At 43.7% G+C, this 21974-nt stretch overlaps 1 protein-coding gene across 3 annotated transcripts in view; it reads left to right on the forward strand.

Moving 5' to 3' along the window:
• The window catches only part of adka (adenosine kinase a), a 130476-nt gene that overhangs the window by 99050 nt on the left and 9452 nt on the right, over positions 1 to 21974 (forward strand). For all 3 annotated transcript variants that reach the window (XM_060872665.1, XM_060872662.1, XM_060872663.1), the window contains exons 7-9: positions 1322 to 1492; positions 13531 to 13566; positions 19276 to 19390. In XM_060872665.1, the coding sequence (XP_060728648.1) occupies positions 1322 to 1492; positions 13531 to 13566; positions 19276 to 19390 (322 nt within the window). The remainder of the gene's footprint in view (positions 1 to 1321; positions 1493 to 13530; positions 13567 to 19275; positions 19391 to 21974) is intronic.

The raw sequence follows: 21974 nt of genomic DNA on the forward strand, positions 1-21974 counted from the left end.
CTGTGTAAAAGCACTAGTCTTTCCACGATGTACCCTTTGCTTATTCTCTCACTCGGCCTATTGTGTTCCCTCCCGCTTCCCCCCTCCTTCCCTCCCTCCTTCCCTCCTGTTCACTCCTATACAGTGCCTCTGAATTATTCTCAGTGCAAGATGAACTGTATCGAAGGTCCAAGGCCAGTGTTTGGTTTCAGGTTTAAACGTGAAGGTGTTTCCTTACCTGCTTCGTATTCATTCTCACAATGGCTCGAGTAGACTCTCTTGTTTCTCAGTAAGAAGAGTCCAGACAAGACCTTTGTTTTCCACTTCATCAGATGCTAGCATGCTTTTTTTTTTTTTTCTTTTCTTTTCCTCCCCCTTTTTTCTTTCCCTCCTCCTAGAACAAGGGCTGGAGAGCAGCCATCTCTTTGCTCTCAGACGGCTCTCTTAGGCCACGCTAAGCCACTGAGAGGGGAAATCGCTCCATGTGTTTGGACTGGGTGTCTTCTGCTTGACTGCAGTTCTGATACAGTCGGGGTAATTCAGCGTGCTAAACAGTTTTTGTAGAGTTTCAGTCCTGACAAACAAACTGCTCTGTGTAAAAGTTAGTGATCTGGGCTGTGTCCTGTTGGCACAATCATATCAAACACTACACATTTTTTTTTGCCAAGTGCACCTGTTTTGAAGTGCTTATACATATCGTAATGGTCTGTTTCTGCTCTCTGCTTGGAGTGTGGTGTGGAAGTGGTCTTCAGGGAGCATGGCTATCCGTGCAGCATGAGCTTGGCCAAGGTGCCCTTTGTTTTATTTGTCTCCGTGACCTCTGTGTGATCTCTGATGGAAGTGCTGCTGTAATTCTGGACTTCATTTTTCATCATTCCTTCTTATCTCCTTAAACCTTAATCCTATTTGCGCCTCATCAAGTAGTCCATTATACCAAGGAAACCCTGTTAACTGCTTTCCCATGTAGACATTTTCTCCTGTGTTGTTTTCTTGCGATTGCTGCTCTGTCAGTGCGGTCTTGAGCGTTCCTCGCTCTCTCTTTCATCCTTATCGTTGTTCATGCAGACGGAGTGATAAGGATAAGAATGAGCTCAGCACCTCACTCCTTCCACTTATTGCTCTGCCTAGATGAAAAAACTCATCTTTTTGAAAAGGATACCCAGGCAATGTGTTTACATTCTAGTGCTTGCACTTTGGTTGATTTATGTAAGGTTGCAGAACTCCATAGTGTTCAGAGGTATTTACACAGTTTTGTGCAGGTTTTGTGTTTTCGTGTTTTTTTTTTGTTTGTTTGTTTGTTTGTTTTTATGGCCAAATGACCATCATTTCAATTTTCTTGCAGGGTTTCTTCTTGACCGTGTCCTTGGAGTCGATCCTGAAGGTGGCAAAGCATGCCTTTGAAAACAACAAGATCTTCTGCCTTAACCTGTCGGCTCCCTTCATCTGCGAGCTCTATAAGGATTCCCTAATGGAGGTCATGCCTTATGTGGACGTCCTGTTCGGCAATGAGACGGTGAGTCAGTGGGCGCCGGCCTGCAACACAGTACGTTAGTGTGTGTGTGTTTCCTGAAACCATCTCAGAAATATTCCCTACAAAAATAGTAGAAAAGAATTTTATAGAAAAGGGGTTTTAATGGTGTTCATATTTGTGGGTAGTTGGGAAGACTCGTTAAAATTTGCATTAGATGTTTTATTAGTTTTTATAGCTGTAAAAGATCTCTGCAACTTTACTTTTTATTAAAAAATAACAAGATCAATGAATATGCAATTTGGGAAAGGCGCTACATTCTCCTGCTATCCTACAAAACCTAATAGCCCTAAATTAGCATGCCTGCTTAGGTAACCTTAAGTCAAGCAGCTCACAGTGTCCCAGAATGAGCTGAGTCTCAGTTTAAAATCATTATATTCTCAGTGGGGAGTGTAACATTTATATGATGAAGTCTTTGACATAAGCATCTAGCTTCCCCTTTTTCTTTTACAATATGAACTAACCTTTTAGCTGTTTTTTTTAGTCTTTGTTGTCAGTTAACACTCTACTCCAGAAAAAAAGGACTGCGTGAATGTGTGAAGTGAGTTGGTCAAAAAAAACAAAATCCAGTTTTTCAATTCAGTTTTATGTGTATAGCACTTTTAACAATGGACCTAAAACAAACCCATCATCATCTGGGTGACACTGAATAATGTGATGTGTGTGTGTGTGTATATGTATATACACACACACTAGATTTTCGAAAAACTGCAATTGTGTAACAGGAACTTCATTTCAGTTATGAGATGAAGTCATCATCTGTTCACTAATCAGTCTTCTTGAATGATGCACTGGAAATACTCGTGCATGTAACAGTGTTAAAGAGGAACATGTGAAATTGTGTTTCTTATTAAGTGTGCACTGATTAGAAGCTGAGTTTGTGTATACAGTTTAGCTTAGCCCATGATTTTCTGTCTTTGTCACATAATCCCTGTGAAGGTGCCATCAGGGGGCTCGACATTCCACAATCCCCTTCAATTACTCTCGTATTTCATGATCGCTGAGTGCCTCTGTCTTCTGGGAGTCATCACGGTTCCATAGCCGCAAGTGTGTGTGTGTGTGTGTGTGTGTGTGTGTGTTGTAGCACACTGTGACAGACAGGGAGTGTGGTAAATTGTGTTTGTGTGTGTAAGACTGCTGTGCGTCAGGCCTGACAGGCTGAACCACTGTGGCTTGCTCTGGATCTGCTCTCAGCAGCACCGCAGTTCTTCCCTCCGTCCTCTGACACACTAACGGCTGATTAGATATTAAACACCAGTAGTCCTCCCAATCACCCAGCTCCCACTCGGCCTTCTTGTGGCAGGAACAGCTGTGGTAATCCATTTAAAACCAACATGGCCACCACCTCCCTTTTAGCTAAACTAATGAGATAATTAGGCGGCTACACGTACAGCTCCACGTAGCCCGTTAGAGACTCCGCTTTCGGCGGTATTAATGCATTACTCTTGCGGAGCGTTTTGGCAGCTGGATCTTGTCTGAGAGACGGGCCTTTATCTGCACTCACAGTGTGGGCACACTGAGCTCCTCGCCTCCTTAACTGGCACGCATGAAGTGTGTAATATCCAGGGAGAAGCACTGGCCTAATTGAGTCCTTCCCGGCTTCACGACATAAACCAGAGAAAGTGAAACGTTTCAGGAAATGTAATGGCCTCCAGTTAGGTTAATTAAGCGAGCGCACAGAGCAGTCCGAGCCAAAACCAGATGGCGCTCGCAAATAACACTATACACATGCTTACTATAGTGCGTTCACACACACACACACACACACACTCACAAACAATTTGCCCTTCGTTTGCCAGCACACATGATAAAATTCAACAATGTGAATTGTCATTACAGATGAATTTGTGCAGTCGAGGGCTCAGACAATGTAGAAAAATGTCATGATTAATTGGAACAGAATGAATAACCCTGACTGATGTAGTGTAAAGCAGTGATTAACTCCAGCGCAGAGCTCAGATTGTTTTAAATAACAGGGGAGTTAAAGCTATGATTGCTGGGAGGTTGCGAAATGATTGAAATTGCTCCGTTTTCTGCTTATGAGACAGCGTGAGAGATAGAGACAGAAAGACGAGGACTGAGAGAGCTAGCTCATTGTGTAGTTCTGCCCAAAGGCCTTTTCCCAAAGACCTCAACCGCCCTGTCCAGCGCTAGCATGAATAATATTATTGAGTTCCTCGTTGGTCCAGACCAAAGGGGAAATTGGAGGGTTGTTTTTTGACATTTGCCAGGACAAAGGCATGTACAGATAAACTGGGACTTTGTGTGAATAGACTGTGTGTGTTTGTGTGTAGTTTTGTGTTTGTCTGTGATGCTGGTGTTATTTATATTAGTCACAATAGAGTCACTGATTGCACACTCAATCCTGTGCATATAACTTTTGTGCTTTCATCTTGTGTGCGTTAGGATTTGTGTATGTGCACACATGTGGTTGCAGCGATGATGTAGCTCATGCTTTTGTGTGCGTGTGTGTGTGTGTGTGTGTGTGTGTGTGTGTGTGTCTTCCCTTCCTGTTTGCATCTGCATGACAGGCAGGTCGTGAAAGAAGCCTGAGGCAGCGAGAGATTCGCATGACACTAGGCCTGCATCCCTCAACTGATTTAGCCCCTACCACACACACACACGCGCACACACACACACACACACACACACACACACACACACACACACTTGAAAACAGATGTCAAGTGCCACAGAGCTCACTGACATTCAAACAGGTTCTAAAGCTTTGAGCCTACACAAGCCTCTTTTTTTGGCCCCGTACAGCCACAAGACTCTCCTGCAAACTTTTAAAGCATTTCCTTCTATTTTGCAGGAGAGATGAACATTGTGGATTGCTGAGCAGAGAGCAAGAGAAATGGAGAGAGAGAAAGAGAGAAACTAACAGGGAGGGAAGGAAGGAAGTTGAGAGTGGAGGGGGTGAGGTAATTAAAAAAACGCATAAGAGAAGATGCTGTCAAGGGAACTTGAGTGCAGGCTGTACACTCAAGTAGTCTCCCATGGCATCACCCACAGCACTCAATTAAAGCCTGACTATCTGCATACGCCTCCTGTGGAACGGCCGCCAAGGCGACATTGTGAGAGACACAATTAGACTTGTTAGAGAGAGCGATTTACTTTCCTGACTGTATGCACTAGTTGTCAGAGCTGTTCCTGATTCGGCTCATTCTCAAAAACCACCACTGATTTGTTTGTTATTGTAGCAGTTTTGTCATTTTGACTGATAGCTTGGCTACGCAGTGTGGAATCCAAGATCTCAAGCAAACTAATCTGCATGATACCTCATAACAAATGCACACTTGTACAGAAATTGAATACTGTTTGTGACCTGCATTGTGTACCTACAGGTTGCCATGCCCTGATAATCATTTGGGAGTTGCCTACACCGTTACTGCGTGTTTGTGTCGGTTATATAAGGGTTAGATTTCAGCAGGGGGGGTTTCTCACTATTGACAATAATATATAAAGCTTGACGGAGGTGAATGTAGTGAGGTGAGCAGATGCTACGAATAATGTGTTACCTCTCAATGGTTTGGAAAGTAATATTGTGAAAAATATAAAAGATAAACCCGGTGCAATGTGATGCATCTTATACTGAGGAGGGATCTTTATAAGGGTTCAGACAGGCTGAGATAAGCTGACCAGTGATACGCATGTGTTTTTGACTGCCGTGCTGCAGGTATTGAATGTAAACACAGCCTTGTGTCTGTTTTAAAGCATCATAATTATCAGCAACGATGTTTTCACTGTTCAAACCTGTTTATTAGATATAAATGTAGCATCAGTAATCAGCAGATATTAAAAGATCAGGTATTGGCACAATAAGCTGGTCAATATAAAAGGATTCTAACAGGGCAGCTAGCGCTATATCTATAACTTCGTGGGTGCCTGAAGGTTTCGGTTTGAGTCTGGTTCCTCTAAACGGTTCTTCATCTGGTCTCAGAATTTTCCTGGTTTCCTTGTTAAACATTCACATCTATATCTGGATTTCTGTGAAGCTGCGACAATATTTGTGACAATATCTATTATAAAAAGCTCTGTGCTAGGAAAATTAAATAGCTGTGTAAAAAAATTAAACAAGGAATTGTAAGCTGCCTTCAGCATAATGTTGCTTTTAACTAAATCTTGTGACTCATAAACTTTTGCCCCCTTTTTCAACAGAAATAACCGGTTGCTGGTTCAGAGCTAGTGCTGGTACTGGTTCGAAGTTGGTTCCACTGGCTTGCCTTTCCATGGGCTAGAGAGCCATCACAGAGCCACAGCACTGTTAGCGCAGCAGCGGCAATCACATCAACAACAATGGCGGATGTTGCTTTACTGTTAATGCTCATGGCTTTGCGAACCTACGTTGGCATCCAAACGCAGCGAATCCTGATTTAAAATGATTTTAAAATGGTGCTAACGACGTTCTCTTTTGTCTTGTTGGTCACAGTAACCCCGCCCACAGTCGCATCGGTTCTTAAGTCTAGACCAGCAATGTTTTGGTGCTACTTAATAACCACTTTTTCTGGTTCAGAGCCGGTGCTTTGGGTGTCGAAAAAGAAAGAACTGATTTTAAATTAGGCTCTGGCTCCGAACCAGCACTCAAACTGCCTTGGTGGAAAAGGGGCATTTGTGGGCTCCAAATCTCTGAATTCCTACTAGCATGGTCTCCTCAGCCCTGAGCTCAGCATATGGCATCACATCACTATGGCTGCTCACACCAGCAACACTAATTTAGATATCACTGCACTGCGTTAATTGAATTTACTTTAGATCCACACAGACTCACAAGATGTTTCAGTCTGTAAGATGATCTATAACTATACTGTTAACTGTTCTAAGAAAGTAAATGTTAGCTGGATCACTTGTTATGAACCAAACACCTTTGTAGCTCAAAAATAACAGAATTCACTTCCAGGATAAGTTGAATGGAGAATAACGTAAGATCTGTAAGAACGTTTTTTATATCAATAAGAATATTGTAATAAATTGATTATGTGGATTCAAGATTTTATTCATCACAAACACACTTATAAACATACAGTGTAACTAGCAGTGACTTGAAAAACTTCTCCTTAGACATGGGCATTAAAATAATAAGATTTGAATCCTTTCTAATTCTAAATGAGATAAGTAAGAGATAAGAATGTGAGGTAAGGTCAAGGCAGAAAAAAGAGAGATGAACTGAAGCTAAAACTAAGCAGTGTACTGAAATGTGCCCAAAATAGGACCATGCAAAATATACAGGTATGTTACATGGAGCAACAATACAGAGTGCCAGTGAGTGATGAGAGAGTCTTTCTAGAGCCCTGAGGGATGTGTAGGGTGACCATGTCTGTGTTTGATGGCCTGAGGGAAAGAAGCTCCTCCTGAGTCTCAGATTGAAACAAAAGCATTGGGCAGATTGCAGCAGACCGAGCAGACAGATACCGGGGTGGGTGGAATCCTGGAGTCCTCGATGAGAATGATGCAAAATGTTGACAAAGCAAATAGACTAAGGAAAAATTACTACATTTTGATCATCTTGATATTACCTAAGAATTAGTAACCTTTTTTTAATTATAATTTTTTTTAAAAAATGAAGCATGTGAAATATTTTGACACAATGCAATAATTACAAAACGGCCGTTGATGTTTGGTATAATGGTACTTTTCTTATGGATTAGAGAATTGTAATAATTTAGTTTGCAATGTACAAAATAACAAGTGTAGATAAACAGGTGTCTGACAGTAACATCAGTTCCACACACTGTTCGTGAAACACCATGAAAAGCCTCTAGATTGACGTTTCAGATAACACTCGATAGATCAGTTTTTTGTTGGAACACAGTTTTCATACCTCGGAGGGATAGTCGATGGTTTGCGTGCTGCTGTGGGATTCCTGTAGAGTTTGTGCTGGGAAAGTTCACCTAACAACTATAATCTGTGAGCTCAGGAGCTTTTGCCCAGAATATCCTTCAGCACAGAAGCCATTTTCCACTAAGGGAGGTGGACAGGGATGCCCGGGCCTTGTCACAAACACACACACACACTGCCTTCAGTGTGTGTGTGCTAGCAGCACAGTAATGATGGATGGAAGAGAAGACACGGCACTGAGGGCAGATCAATAGCTGCCACCACGGCCGGTGTATTTCTTTCACAGCATTTGAGTGCAGGATGTCAGCTTGTTGTTGCCAGTATGATTTGGAGAAGTTTAACAGCAGCATGCTCTGCTGCACTATATATCAGCCAGCTTGACTTTTGTCAGCTCTCGTGGGGGACCAAACACTTGGAGTACGTCCCATTGGATTTGTGGACTTGTGGAACTGTGGCTTATTGAGATTTTTGGCTGTTTCGATTTCTATTTCAGTCTATTAGACCAAAAATGTTTAATTGCATTTAATTAGCTTTTGGTTAATGTATTCATAATCACTATAATGACCAGCATGATTTCTGTGACATGCAATAGTACAAACACACACACACAAAGACACACGGAGTCATGCACACTTGAACAAACACACAGTCACATGTCCATGCTGTCACCCGTAGCTCATGTCACGGAACAAGGGGAGGACTGATGCATCTCCAGGGAAGTACCTGTCATTTCTCTAATGAGATCATCATTCCCAATGCTTGTCTGACTCTGCTGCTGCACTCACCTGTCACACATGACCAGAGAATTCACAAAAAACAAGCAGCTGAAAGCCTTTTTTTTTTGTTGTTTAGAACACACAAGAGCTACTTGTAGGCAATGTAAAAGAGAACATTCTACCTGAAGCTGTGTCTGCTTTCTCGAGTCCAAAAAACTGTCAGTACAAACATAAGCTGTTACAGAGAGAGCAGGAAATTGACCTTGGTGTATTTATACGTGCTTTTGTTTATTAATTATTATTTAATTATGACATGAAACTTGAATTAGGTTTTATTTGTAAAATGGTATATTAAACACTTTTAGTTAGGAAAAAAGTCTAAAACTTTCATGGTTTCTTTGTTTACATTATGGTCCAAATGTATCAGCGAGAGTTCTGAATAGAATCACTTTGGGAGATGATAAACCTTAACAATGAACCCTTTTTCAGAAGTGAGCATGGTTCAAATAATTAACAAGAAATGAATTACAGTTTAATGTTGTTCATTATTAATCGTCTTTTGTTCTGAATTGTTACTCCCAGATTTGAGTCTTGCTTTTGTCCGAGTTCTGCACCAGTTGATGGTGCTTGAAGTAGCCAACAGTTATTTATCATTTGTCTCCAACCTTGTAAAACACGCTAAGATACTGTAGATGTCATGCACTTTCGACTTAAGGCATCTGAGATGACGGTCTCCTGGCCTCCACAAGCAATAATTGTAGAGGAAATAGATGTTCTGTGGAGGCTTTGCTCATGGCAGCTTTTCAAGCTGATTTATTACAAGTTGATTTATTGCAAGTTCACTCACTCATTTTCTACCGCTTATCCGAACTACCTCGGGTCACGGGGAGCCTGTGCCTATCTCAGGCGTCATCGGGCATCAAGGCAGGATAGTGCCAACCCATCGCAGGGCACACACACTCTCCTTCACTCACGCAATCACACAGTACGGACAATTTTCCAGAGATGCCAATCAACCTACCATGCATGTCTTTGGACCTGGGGAGGAAACCGGAGTACCCGGAGGAAACCCCTGAGGCACGGGGAGAACATGCAAACTCCACACACACAAGGCGGAGGCGGGAATCGAACCCCCAACCCTGGAGGTGTGAGGTGAACGTGCTAACCACTAAGCCACCGTGCCCTCTTATTGCAAGTTGATTCCTTTTATTGATTCATAGATAGGATTGACCTAAATGCTAATTGAATAGGGAGAACTACTTATTGTTTTTTAACTTTGGGTTATGTACTCTCAACAACTACTGCACTGCCACAGCTCTTCCATCTTCTTCTGCAGCTCTTATTTGTAGAAATTTTCATGCAATTTGTACTAGCACTCTCTGCAGGACTGGAGAACCCTGCCAATCATTATACGGTCAGCCTTAGCCTGTGCTGTATAAGTGAAGTTTCACTTTTTATCAGTATATTCCTGTAATCTTCCAGTAGCTATCCTTAAAAAGACAAAAAGATATCCAAGCTTTCACCATTGTCCTGTAATCACAGCATGTTTCAGTGTGCTAGTTCAGACTTTGAAGATGTGTTTAAAATTGTGTTGACAGCCCTAGGTGTTTGAGACAATACACCACTACACATGACCGTGTTACGTTTAACTGTTTCTGACCAGCACAATGTGTTTTGTCTTGCCTTAGCTGTGTGTGTGCGTGTGTTGTTTGGCTGGCCTTCAGCTCAGCAGGCTTGCCTGTGAATATGTGCATTTAGCTCCACTATATTTACACACAGCCATTAGCTAGTTTATTCCTCATGCCGGAGCCGCAGCTGGAGGCTGGAGCCCACAAACTTGTTTACATGCAAGTGTACATTTCGGTGATGGGCTCAGGGACAATGACGGGCTTTGAAAGTGATCAGAACATACTTCGGTGCGGTAATAAGGCTGTCATTGAGAGCGATGTCACATGTGCTTAAGTGGAAATGTTTTCTCTCCTACTCTCATCTCCTCTACTCCATACAGGACAGGAGAGACAGCAGTCAGCGGCCGTGATTCTGGTAATGATATCATTACGGCGAGCAATTGCTTCTCATGCATTGTTTAACAAAGGCACGTTTGAAGTGCTCCGCTCAAACCCCAGACTGAGCTTTCACATGCTGCCAGTATACTGCAAGTGGAACCAAAATGAAGTGAAGGAGATCAAGGGGAAACACCTTTCTTTCATGAGCTCTCCAGTCTTTTTATCCCGAGAAAATAGACAGTGGAATTAACATCTCAAAAATGACAGCCAGGTGAAAAGGCCATGGGTTCTTTTTTTTATTATTGTATTCTTATTTTCTTTATTTATTTTGTATTTGACGTGGACACTCCCCGCTTCACACGCATTTCATGCAGCCAGGATGTTTTGATGACCTCATTATTGCGGCTGCCATGCTGCACAGAGCGTTTCCTTTAAGAGCTTGCCCTGTGGATATTTTCTTTCTCTTCTAACTGTGTCACACGCTAGTTGTGCACACGGTGGAGGGAGTTGGAGCGGTTAGCCATGGTGAACCACAGCAAAAAATCAAGAGCAGTTTCTCACTGCAGTTTACACACTGCCTCACTGGCTACCTGCCATTTATAACCACATCAAAACACAACATCCATCAGGAGCCGATCCCAAATGAGTGTTAACAAACCCTTGAGTGCCTTCAGGGGTGTACAGTACAATACATTAAGGATATCTAATGAAAGAGGCTCTTGTGTGGAAATGAGACAGAATGCACCGTTAGTGGTTTCAGGTTGTCACACCGGGTTCTGTTCATTTGATTAGTCATTGATCTGGTCCCATTTAACGCTTTGTTAATGGCCATGTTCTTGTTTTACGTCACGATTTACATAAGACACGGAGTGCAGGGTCCACTAGCGACCTAGTCTTAAGTGGGAATTGCAGGGGGCAGTGGTAAATAAAGGATTAGTGGGTTTAAATAAATTTCTCCTGTAAAGCCCTTAGCAGCAAACATCTCTCTTGCTATTCCCTTCTCCCTCTCTCTCGTTCTCTCTTCCTCTCTCTCACTCTCTCTCTCTCTCTCTTTCCCTTGCTCTCTGTTGTTTGTCGCCCGTCACGCTCCACTTGGCCTGCTGCATTCTCAGGGGAGTACCTTAACACCTCAGCAGTGCTCGCTTTCTTCCCCTAATCTTTCTTTTCCCCTGCCCAGATTACTGTATCGATATCCATCTCCCAGCCTCCTTTTAAGGCCTGTGGCCCTTCACTGACTCGTATCGATGTGTGTGCGACTTGCAGGCTGCGATTATGAAATTACGCCTCAATCGCCCTCATCTGTAACCTACATTGCCGCCTTTGTTTGGCTGCTGCTGCATCAGTGTTTGTCGTGTATCCCAGCAGTCCTAATCCTGCACGTAACACCGCAACACTCCTGACTGTGTTGGTCAGTCTGTGCCCCTCTCGGCTTGTTGTTTTGCAGCTAGCTGATGATTTGAGAGATAAGTTTCTCCCTTTGGCTCGGAAAAGCCTGGGTTTGGTTGAACTGGCTTGCACTTGCACTTAGGTCTTGCCAAGTATAAGTACTTTAGCTAACCCTGAACCGCAGACCTGCCCGGGCAAAACTCTGCCGTTCTTCATGTAAGCCATTTCAGCCGTATTGATTTTCTTTGTTTGTTTGTTTTACGCAAAGCACCGTATAGAGCAAACGCAATGGGTATCTGGGTGTCTTCGATAGTCCGCCACTTTCAGAGCTTCATGTCAGGCCTGGCTAGATGTCAAAGTGTCCAGACCCTGTCCTCTTAGAGCTAGTTTATCCTGTTCAGTGGCTACGTCCTCACTCCCTTAGCTATCATTCCTCATTAAACCACTCTGTCTCGTTCTGGATCTGGCTCCACACATCTTTGTTCTTTCCCTCCCCTTCTCCCCAGACCTTTCCCATGAGCCATAAATTACAGAGGGTGGAGAAGGTCTCGTAAGCTTTTTCACCACTGCATGCAACTTGTGCAACTCGTTTAAAAGGAAATAAGGAAAGTTTTCCTGAAGCTGCGATGAACGCGCCGTGTCAATTTTCATGCTTGAACTCTGAGTCATCGTGGATAGAAATAATCAGCACAGCTTTCTGAATGGAGGAAAAGAAACATTGTTTTTCCACTAATGAAACTGTCAATGAAGCTGTGCATAAAGTATGTTCTTACTGGTTCATCACTGATTTGTCCTTTTGTCCTTGTAGTTGAATAATTTCGGGCTTCATAAGGTTTAAGGCGAGCGTGGTACAGCGTAGCGTTAATTGCACGACAGTTTCCTGTAAGCTCTTTGAGGATCTTGACCAGTGAAGAGAGTCTGTTTCAATTTTCCAAAGGGGCCTGAATTGCTGCTAAGTCCAGGAGTTAATCTTGAAATGATACTGTTTAATCACTCTTAATAAAGGTCCGGTTCACCTCAGCTGCCTGTTAGCTGCTGTATCAGATCATTGAGCTATAATTGGTGCCATGAAACCTGGAAGCTTTTCTGCAGGGATTTAGGATTTTCCCAAGTATATAGTGCAAATTGTAGCCCAAACCTTGATGTGTTTTTACCTCTGAGCCTCGCACACCTTCACTTTCAGATGTGCATACAGTACATGCGCACCCATGGGCAGCTTTATAACCCTGAAAAGACTCTTGATGCCGGCGACTGGAACCAAACACAAACAACTAAATGTCACATAAGGATATTGTTTACGTAGCGCTCGGAGGATTTTGTTCTCGTCTTAGTTGGAGCCGTGCAGTCTTTTCTTATTCTCCATACATGTGTCAGTTGTGTGCGTGTGTGTAGAGTAGATTAATGGACCCGTCTTGTGTTTATTATCCAGTGTTGGTGACAGACAGACTGTGTGCAGCCCTGCTGGGACCCTCTGCCCTTCCAGCCATGTAGCTGGATCCCCCTCCTTTCCATCCTTTAAAGAGCCACGATGTTCCAACTGCTCCCTGGGGTCACACTGCCAAGCAAAGGGCATGACCTAGCACACACATAATTGGCTTTATTTCTCCATCACCTCACAGCAGCGCTTTATTGCTTTTATTGTTCAGGCTCAAGTGCGAATATCCTTCTTTCAGGCGCCACTTGTGATATCCTGAACGCTTAATTAGATTTTCATTTATTCATTCCACAGCTGCTTGTATCCAAGTTCTTCATTTTCTGTACATATATTGTGTTGGTTGTGGATTTGTTTTTTAATTTCTGTGTCCTCTGTGCTGCTTTTTTCTTTTTAATGTGGGTATCACTGCTTATGTAAAGACAGCCTAGCTTTTTGAAACTGGATCTTCTTTTGACGTGTCTTTCTTTTCTTATGAGGGTGGAAAATGTGAACAGCGTAGCAAGGCAATATGACGAAGCAAGCGGGCTTTGGAGATGGGAGTGTGTGGGCTAAGTGAAATGCTATCACTGCGGCGGTGTGTAATTAAGCGTGTGTGTGTGTCTGTGTGTGTGTGTGTGTGTATGTGTGTGTCTTGTTTTGCAGGAGGCTGCCACGTTCGCGCACGAGCAGGGTTTCGAGGTGAGTGGACATCGGCTCACACGCACTAAACACATCCTAAAGGATTATTTTTCAGCTGATAATGAAGTTCTTTTTTTCGGACAGTGATTGATGCGCTATTATACTCCCTTGGCCCCCTCGCAGCAGTCGCCATAGCAACCTGGCAGTCGTCATGGTTTCTTTGTTCAGCCAGCGCTGCCGCTCTCCCTCTCTCTCTCCCTCTCTCTCTCTGCTCACTCACTCACTCATTCTCTCTTTCTCTCTCTCTCTCTCTTTCTCACACACACACAGAATCACACGCACACACACACACACGCACACACACACACACATACACACACACACGCACAGACAGACACATACACACACACATACACACAGACACACACACACACATTCTCTTTTCCCTCACACTCACACACATTCTCTCCTCTGCTCCCTCTTCCACAGACACACACATACACATTCTCTCCACCTCTATCTCTCTCTCTCTTTTTCACACACACACACACACACACACACCTCTCTTCGCTCTCCTTTTCTGTTATGACGCATTCCTCCCAGGCCTGCACCCAACATCGCCTACAGATGTTATTTATTGAATTTTGAGAAGGCTCTTGGGAAGAGAGAGAGAAGTCCTGAGGGGCAGGCTGAGCGCAGGCTGCGATTGGCAGGTGGCTTTGTTAAGGAGCCCACCTTGTTAGCTTCATTAGGCTATGAGGATTCACTGCTCAGCTGTGGTATTATCCTCAATTATGCAGCGCTGTCGTCCCATCGTACAACCCCCCCTTCCTCCTCCTCCCCTTTTCTCCCCCTCCTGCTGTTCCCCCCTCCCTCATAAATACTGGATCACCTCTCCTCTAAATATGTAAACAGAGCGATTGGTTGTGTTAATGCATTACATGTTGGAATATTAAGAGTTATGAGCGAGTGAATAGGTGAGAGCAGATAATGCTATGGAACTACTGGATTCACACGAGGAAGAGGGGAGGGGGGCGTGTTGGCCCTGTCCTGGGCTCGTAAAATGCAAATTCATACTGAAAGTAAATGTGAGTTTAAGAACGATATGCTTAAATAATTGAAGTGGCTTATCTTTTTTTTTTCAAGCGCAGAGCTATCCGCCTGAATGTGTTTCTTCTCGGTATGAATAATTGTCTTCACCAGGATCACTCAAGGTGCGATCGACGTGACTGGAATGCAGAGCAGCAGAGTCGGTTAGAGAGAGAGAGAGGGAGAGAGAGAGAGAGAGAGAGAGAGAGGGAGGGAGGGAGGAAGAGAGAGATATACAGGGAGAAGGGTGAGGGCGGGAGAGATGGAGAGTAAGCGTGGATGGGAGATGGAGAGAGAGAAAGAGGCGAGGAAGGGTTGCTGAGCCAGAGCGAGGGAAGAAGAGAGGAGGGGGCGAGGGCTCACATTGCACACAGTAAATATATAAACGCCAAGCACTGTCACACACTGTGAGTACCTCTTCACTGATGTCATGCACGTCAATTTGATTTAGGGCTCATGAGAAGGGAAAAAAAAACTCACAAGCTACTTTTTTTTCTTGCAAAGCCACATCAGAAATCGGACAAGGTGAAATACAAGCACGTAAGCTAAATTTCTTTCAACTAGTACCCCAATCCCCCACCCCCCATTGTATTTCTGCACCCTGAGACGTCTCCACACATCAGTCGCTTTTCCACAGCAGCTAGTCAGGCAAATGGCTAAGGAGCGTTCACTCTGACACCACCAGATTGACTCTTTGTGCTTCAGTTCCCAGTGCATTTCCCTACTTTTTCTCTTAAAGCACAACACAACATGCCTCCTATAGCTCCGAAAATCTTATGTAATTCTTTTTTTTTTTTTTACTAAATAGTTGTGTCCCCGTACCATCAGCTGCAGTGGTACAAGACGTTGAAAATATAGCATTCTGCAGGATCTAACTCTTCCCGGAGGAGTTATTTCACCATCCTCCACGGTGGCCAGGTCAATTGTGAAAAATGAGTATGAAATCCCAGAGTCTAAAACAAGTGAAAAATCAAACCCGTCTGTTCCGCTTCTTTCTAATCCCTGTTGCTCGGCAATGGAGGCTTGTTAATAAATCAATTTACATCTCAAGAAGGTAGATAAGAGCATGTTATTTTTCTCCTGTATTGAACCATCATTAGACCAGGCGCGCACTGTGATCCAATCCTCATCTGTTGTGCTTAAATAGCATTAGATGTTGAATCCGCCGCAGGCTAATTGAATGTTCTGTTGGATGCTGTTCCTTCGACAGATTACAGTGGAGGAGTCGTTTTTATTAGCTTTAATATGGATACAGAATCGGGCTCCCTAATAAGGATGGCTATTCCCCCCCCTCCTAATTTTTATTATCATTCCTTTCATGGTTATTAAATGAGGTGATTATCACTGACCACATCCTTAAGGGTTTTTATTAAATGAATAGAAAGCAGTGAATAGTGGGGTACTGTGGATATGGAGACGCGTAATTAAGTCACGCCGAATGTTTTTGTGGTCGAAAGTTTTGCCCAGCCACCTCCTCGATTTAATGAATAGGAACCTATTGTGTAGCCAGAAGGAGACAGTGAAATGAATATGATAATATGCATGCGACCTTGCCAAGGCTGTGTGGATAGGGAGCGTAGATGAGCTGCTCAAATCTGGCCATGTGTTTGGGAAATTGTTGCACTGCATTGAAATGTAGAGAAGCAAGAAAGCCCTGGCTAATCTCCCCGTGTCGGAACAATACAGAAACAGAGCGAGCCGATCAGTGCAGTCTTGATCAGTGTGTGGTTTTTACTGCACTCTTGGGCCTTGGATGTGACACTGACTATGTTTAAATTCAGCCTCAGTGACAAATTGGCTTGGCAAAATCCTTACCGCAGTTGTGTTCAGTTTTACTGTAGTGCCACCCACTTCACCTACTCTTCCTACTTTCCCCAGCTCTGGAACCTTAAACCTTTTCTGGGGTAATTACTGCCTGTTTTTGGGGGAAAATATTTCAGAAATCTACACTAGATTTCATTTGAGAAAGTCTGTAACAGCAGCATGGATATTGTCTTTACCCAAAGCAGCCTATCTATATTCCCCTAGCGTATCCACCAGCACCTGTCTGCGGCGTGAGGTTTGCCCGGGAAGCCTCTCTGCTCCCGGAAGAGCTTTCGCCTTTTCTCATGCTGGTCTGGAGGATCCGGTTTGCAGTGTGCCTTGATGGGTTCATTAGGAGACGAGCTCTGACAGCTGATATTCAGATCAAAGCGAACAGACGTTGGAGCTTTTCTCTGTCCCTCAGGCGTATGCTACGTACGCGTACACGCCAGCAGGGCCCAGAGATAAACGTCTGAAGGCAAGGTGTGAAGGAAAGCGCAAGCCGTCATCACCTACAACATCTCTGCTCCTCCCTTCCATTAAAAAACGTGCTGCTCACTAAACAAATTGAGATCTTCAGACTGGATTGATTAAGAGCGTTACAGAGGTGTTTGTGTTCTGCTAATTAAAGCAAGGTTTCCAATAACACTCACTCAAGTGGTGTTAAAGATGAAGAGTTTGGATGGGGAGAAAAGACGTTTTGGATGTTGGATGAACGCAGATAAATTGTTGGTTGCAGCGAACTGAGGGACGCCTTTATGCAACTCAGGCTAGCGATTCTTACAAAACATCTGTTTTTCAGTGTGTGCTCGCCTCAGTCTGAATACATATAACAGACCTCTCTGCTTTTACAAGCTCACTGAGTGGCTCCTCGATCAAATCCTTTGCTCTCTCTCACGCAGACTCCCCTGTGTGTGTAATGAAACACCCCTGGTCTTTTCTCTCTCTTCAGGAAAGAGCTGTTGGACATAGAGTTGCGTTTCTGATTTGCATTGTGTTGGAAGGGGCCAAGAAAAGGGAGTGAAAAATGAATGAGTAATCTTATCCAGGCATGTCGGACATTTAATCTGCGCTTGCCAACACTGTGCAGCCGGCGAAGTTTCGAAGCTTGTGTTGAATAGTAGCAGTTTACAGAGTCTTCGCCTGAATAAGTCACCAGAGTTTACCACTCCACTAAGGTGTGTGTGTGTGTGTGCATTTCTATCTATAGCTTTCACCTGATATCACTTTTTGATGGAGTTATTATTTTCCCAGCGTAAGATTGTACCTGCCACCTTGTGTCCCTCCTGTCAGCAGAACCCTGTAGACCCACAGCCAGTGAAACATTTATTGTGTACACTCAGCTGATACTGTAAAACTAGAATTTTTTATTGAGCCCATGGTACTGGTAAAAAAAAAAATCCCATCAAATTAAAGCCCCGGTCCGACTCTTGCCTTTGCTCTTGTTCTATCTAGTGTGAAGGTTTCTACAGCTGTTATGATCATCATCTCAGTTTCAGATTCTTTATACAGTGGTGCCAGTCCTAATCTGAGCACCGTGTTAACCTTCCCCAAAGCAGCCTCGGTTAATGATTACATCCATATTTATGAAGGCACTTTACACAGAGGAAAATCTTTTTGCAGCGTTTCAATTAATGTGGTTTGTCACTTACGCCGTGGCCCATGTTTGACAGTTCATTAAATCATTTTTGTTGGATTAGTTGCCATTAAAACCACTTTACCTTTAGTTGCTTACCTCGGCTGGCGAGATCAGAGAGCGAAATAGTATTAATTATCCAGACGGACCTCATAAGCTTAATTGTCTCCAGGGGACACGAGGGACATGCCTATTACTTTTCAAATGCAGGGTTTGTCCCCTTTTCCCACTTCATATTATCCCCCCTACCACTTCTGAACTAAAAAACTACCCCCTTGGTGAACCCATACTGAATTCAATAACTGTTATTTGTTTGTGTAGTGGCAATATCCAGCTTGAGCATCGATGGGCTCGGCAGCGCTGCAGTAGGTTGATTGAGTCTGGTCTTTAGCATGCTAATTAAGGTTGGCCAGGCTTTGCAGAAAGCTGAGTGTTTTTTCCGTAGGTACAAGAGGGGGCTGTAGAGGTGTGGAAGCAGCTGGTTCTGCCTGAGAAACCACACACACTCCTCCATTTAACAAAACTGTCAGGGCCTGCTGGCCGCCATGGCCAAGCAGCTTCTCCTCTCTGCTTCTGGCACGGGCACGAGTGGACATGTGACAGACTCTGAGCTTTGGCAAGGCCTTACTGCTTCAGACCCTCTGACTGGGGCTTTGTGTGTGTGTGTGTGTGTGTGTTTGTGTGTGCGTGAGAGAGAGAGAGAGAGAGAGAGAGAGAGAGAGAGAGAGAGAAGAGCATGAAAGCCACCAGCTCTCAAACCCCCTCCACCTTCTCTCAGCTCCCCCAGCTCCTTCTGTCCAGTGCCAGCTGGGAGGTGTGAGGATTAGGAAATGCAGATGATCTCACCCAGTTCCCTAAACGTCTCTCTCTCTCTCACACACACACACACACACACGCGTACACACACAGGGACCTTTTTAAAGGTCTACTCATTCTCTCCATCTTCTCAATTACTGTTATTTTAGAAGAGTTTTGTTTGTTCACTTATTTATTGCTTTGTTGAGTCATGGATTCATTCATGGAACATTGTTCTGACCTGAAATATGGATTAAGTGGGAAACATCTAATGAAGGACAGTTTCCAGGTTTCAAGCCCAAGCCGTGCCAATCAGAGTCAATGCCTTAACCGCTCATCTAACACTCGCAATATTAAATTAGTTTTTACATGCTAACTAATTTATATTTTCAGTTGGTGTAAGTAAGTAATGTCCTCTGGAATAAAGAAAATGCTTTTTTCCGCAGATAGAGGACATTGAGGAGATTGCCAAGAAGATCCAGAGTTTACCCAAGGAAAACAAGAAAAGGCAGAGAATAGTGGTCTTTACCCAAGGCAAGGAGGGCACCGTAATGGCCTATGGTATGTATAGTTAACCTTCATAGTATTGAAGCTATGACCAAGTATATATTTAATAGTCCTTGGACCAGACTGAATACAATCGTTTGAATTGAGCTCTCAGAGTGGGTGGATTGGTAGCAGCATATGTTTTTTTTTTTGTTGTTTTTTTTTTCAACCATTTACTCATTTACAGTAGTCATGATGTTGATAGATTTCTTCTGTAAACATTTGTGAATTGCCCCAAACAAGGTCATCTTCAGACAAGTGCACCGTTCTCTCTGGTGGCCTTCGCTGTTGCGCTGTGTGAAATGAATTCACCCTTGGCAATGACCTCCTATCTCTCAGATGCAGAATTTCAAATCTGGAGGGTTGGAGCAGTCTGGGACATTGCTATGGTAACTGAGTGGTGGGGGTTGCTTTCAGCCGAGTTGATAAGTTTAACTGAATAGTAGAGAAAGCATCACAGTTGTAGCTGATTAAGCCAGCGGGGTTTATGGTTCAAAGCAAGGCGGTGGGTTTTGGCGGATGGGAGGGGTGGTGGCGTATGGGGTGGTGAGCACTTTCTGCTCTTCCTCTTCTGCACCTGGCACACTGACTGCTCTTTCTCACCGGTCCTGATTTATATGAATCCTATTTGTTCAGCACAATTTCATTATATTGCCCTGTTGTCATTTGATTCATTGAGCACCTGAACTGTACCTGACTGTGGGATCGAGTATTACAAAGATTCCAGTCGGATATATACAGTAAATGAAGGTTGTTTTTATTCTTCCTGATCAGTACAACCTTGCTTTCTGTGTCCACTTGCCTAAAATACATTACTGATAGTTAATATCTATTACTGCCAGCTTAGGTTTTATGCATACTGTATCATCATCACACATCCGGATGCTACCGATGGGCAAAACCGCTGTCTCTAGTGGTGTTTCACAGTCAGAGAGCTCAAACCTTGTGTCGTCCCTGTGCTCGCTGCTGTCGGCCTCCGCGTCTAATCTCATCCCCAATTCCACCTTACAGGATCAAAGTGGTGTTGAAACGCAGCTCTTGCCTTCTAACACTTCCACAACATGCTACCAGAGTAAAGCTGCAAAGCCGTCTGTATCGGTTCCACCACGCTGCCTTTATCACACTAACGCTAATAGCATTAGTCCCTCTGGGCTGATAAGGGTGCTCAAGCAATTGCTACTCCTGTAAAGTCTCATCAGAGGAAAGTGCTACAAGACAATCCTCCGCTTTTTCTGCTGCTGCAAAACTGCCAGTTCTCCCTTCTGTTCTGGAAAAAGACTCCAGCTAAGTTTGAGCTTTAGAGCAAAGACCCTCCTGGAGGCGGTTTTCACACAGCTGATGAATGGCTGCCTGGGCTAGCCTCTCCCAGCCCTTTCATATGAAGCTGTGGGGTTAGTGGCAGCCCCCGGTGAACCCGATATGAAACGTGTGATGAATGTTAGGAGCACAGCAAGTGCATGTACGAGGGTGTTGCTCATAAAAAAAAATGGCAAACTTGATAAATGTCAGCCGAGGTGTGGGCCCAGAATAAGTGGGTTCAAATAGCCGGGGCGACAGAAAGAGAGCAGGATATTGTTATTGCTCCCCGTAGCCCCCCGCCAATAAACATCAATATAAAAGAGAATTAAAGATTTGCTCAGGCTCTCAGAGGCTGCACTGGGATGTCGACTGATCCCCACATTTCATTTTCAATTTGCTCTCAGCGCGGTGATGTGATCATTCTGCGGCCTCTGAATGTCACAATGAAGTTGTTCTAATGATGATGAAGAAGGCTGCAGATGATGGGCCCCTGGAGGTGATGCTCAAAAAGACATGCTGACATACAGTATGGAAGGAGTAATACACAACGGGCCGTGCGGTTATAGGAAAATAATTCCTCTTATAACCTTAGCCACTTTTGAACAAATACGGTTTTACATTTATTAATGACTAACATCTGTCAGACAAGTTAACCTCTTGTGTTATTAAAAAAAACATCCTTATTTAAAAAAAAAAAAAAAAAACACGTTCTTTTGTGTTGATGATCATCAAAACCTTTTGTTGTTTATTATGAGCCTGGAGCATCCAGCAAGTCCTAGTGCATGAGTTGTTACTATAGGAATGATTATGTCTTAAAAAACTAGAACATCAATATAATCATATCATTTGTGTTGCAGTGAAAGTGCTGCCAGAGCTGTGAAAACGAATCCACTCGTGATTAGAGAATTCAGTTGAGCTGTTGTATAAATTTCTTTTGTAGTTCTCTTCTACATTCTCTCCTGGCATAAATGTGACTCATTCATGCTCTTCCACATTAGCTGCCTTAATAAAAGCTGCCAGGGCCTAGCCCTTAATGAAGCACCACAGTGACACTGCTGAACACAGCCTTGCCCTGCTGACGCACCTATTACAGGCTGAAATTAACACAGCCAAGCCTACAGTCTTTGATCTAATGATGACTGAGTGTGCAAGGTCATCCAGCGGCTGCTGCAGCGATAAAGGGCTTAGCTGTGTCATGGTGCTGGAGGGAAGCTGTGGTATATTACACTAGTATTTTTCTTCCCCGTTCATGAGCAAACAAGCATCAGAGATGACGCGCACATTAATCAGGTAGTGGGAA

This window comes from Tachysurus vachellii, chromosome 6, assembly GCF_030014155.1.
Source record: "Tachysurus vachellii isolate PV-2020 chromosome 6, HZAU_Pvac_v1, whole genome shotgun sequence".
Classification (NCBI taxonomy): Eukaryota; Metazoa; Chordata; class Actinopteri; order Siluriformes; family Bagridae; genus Tachysurus; species Tachysurus vachellii.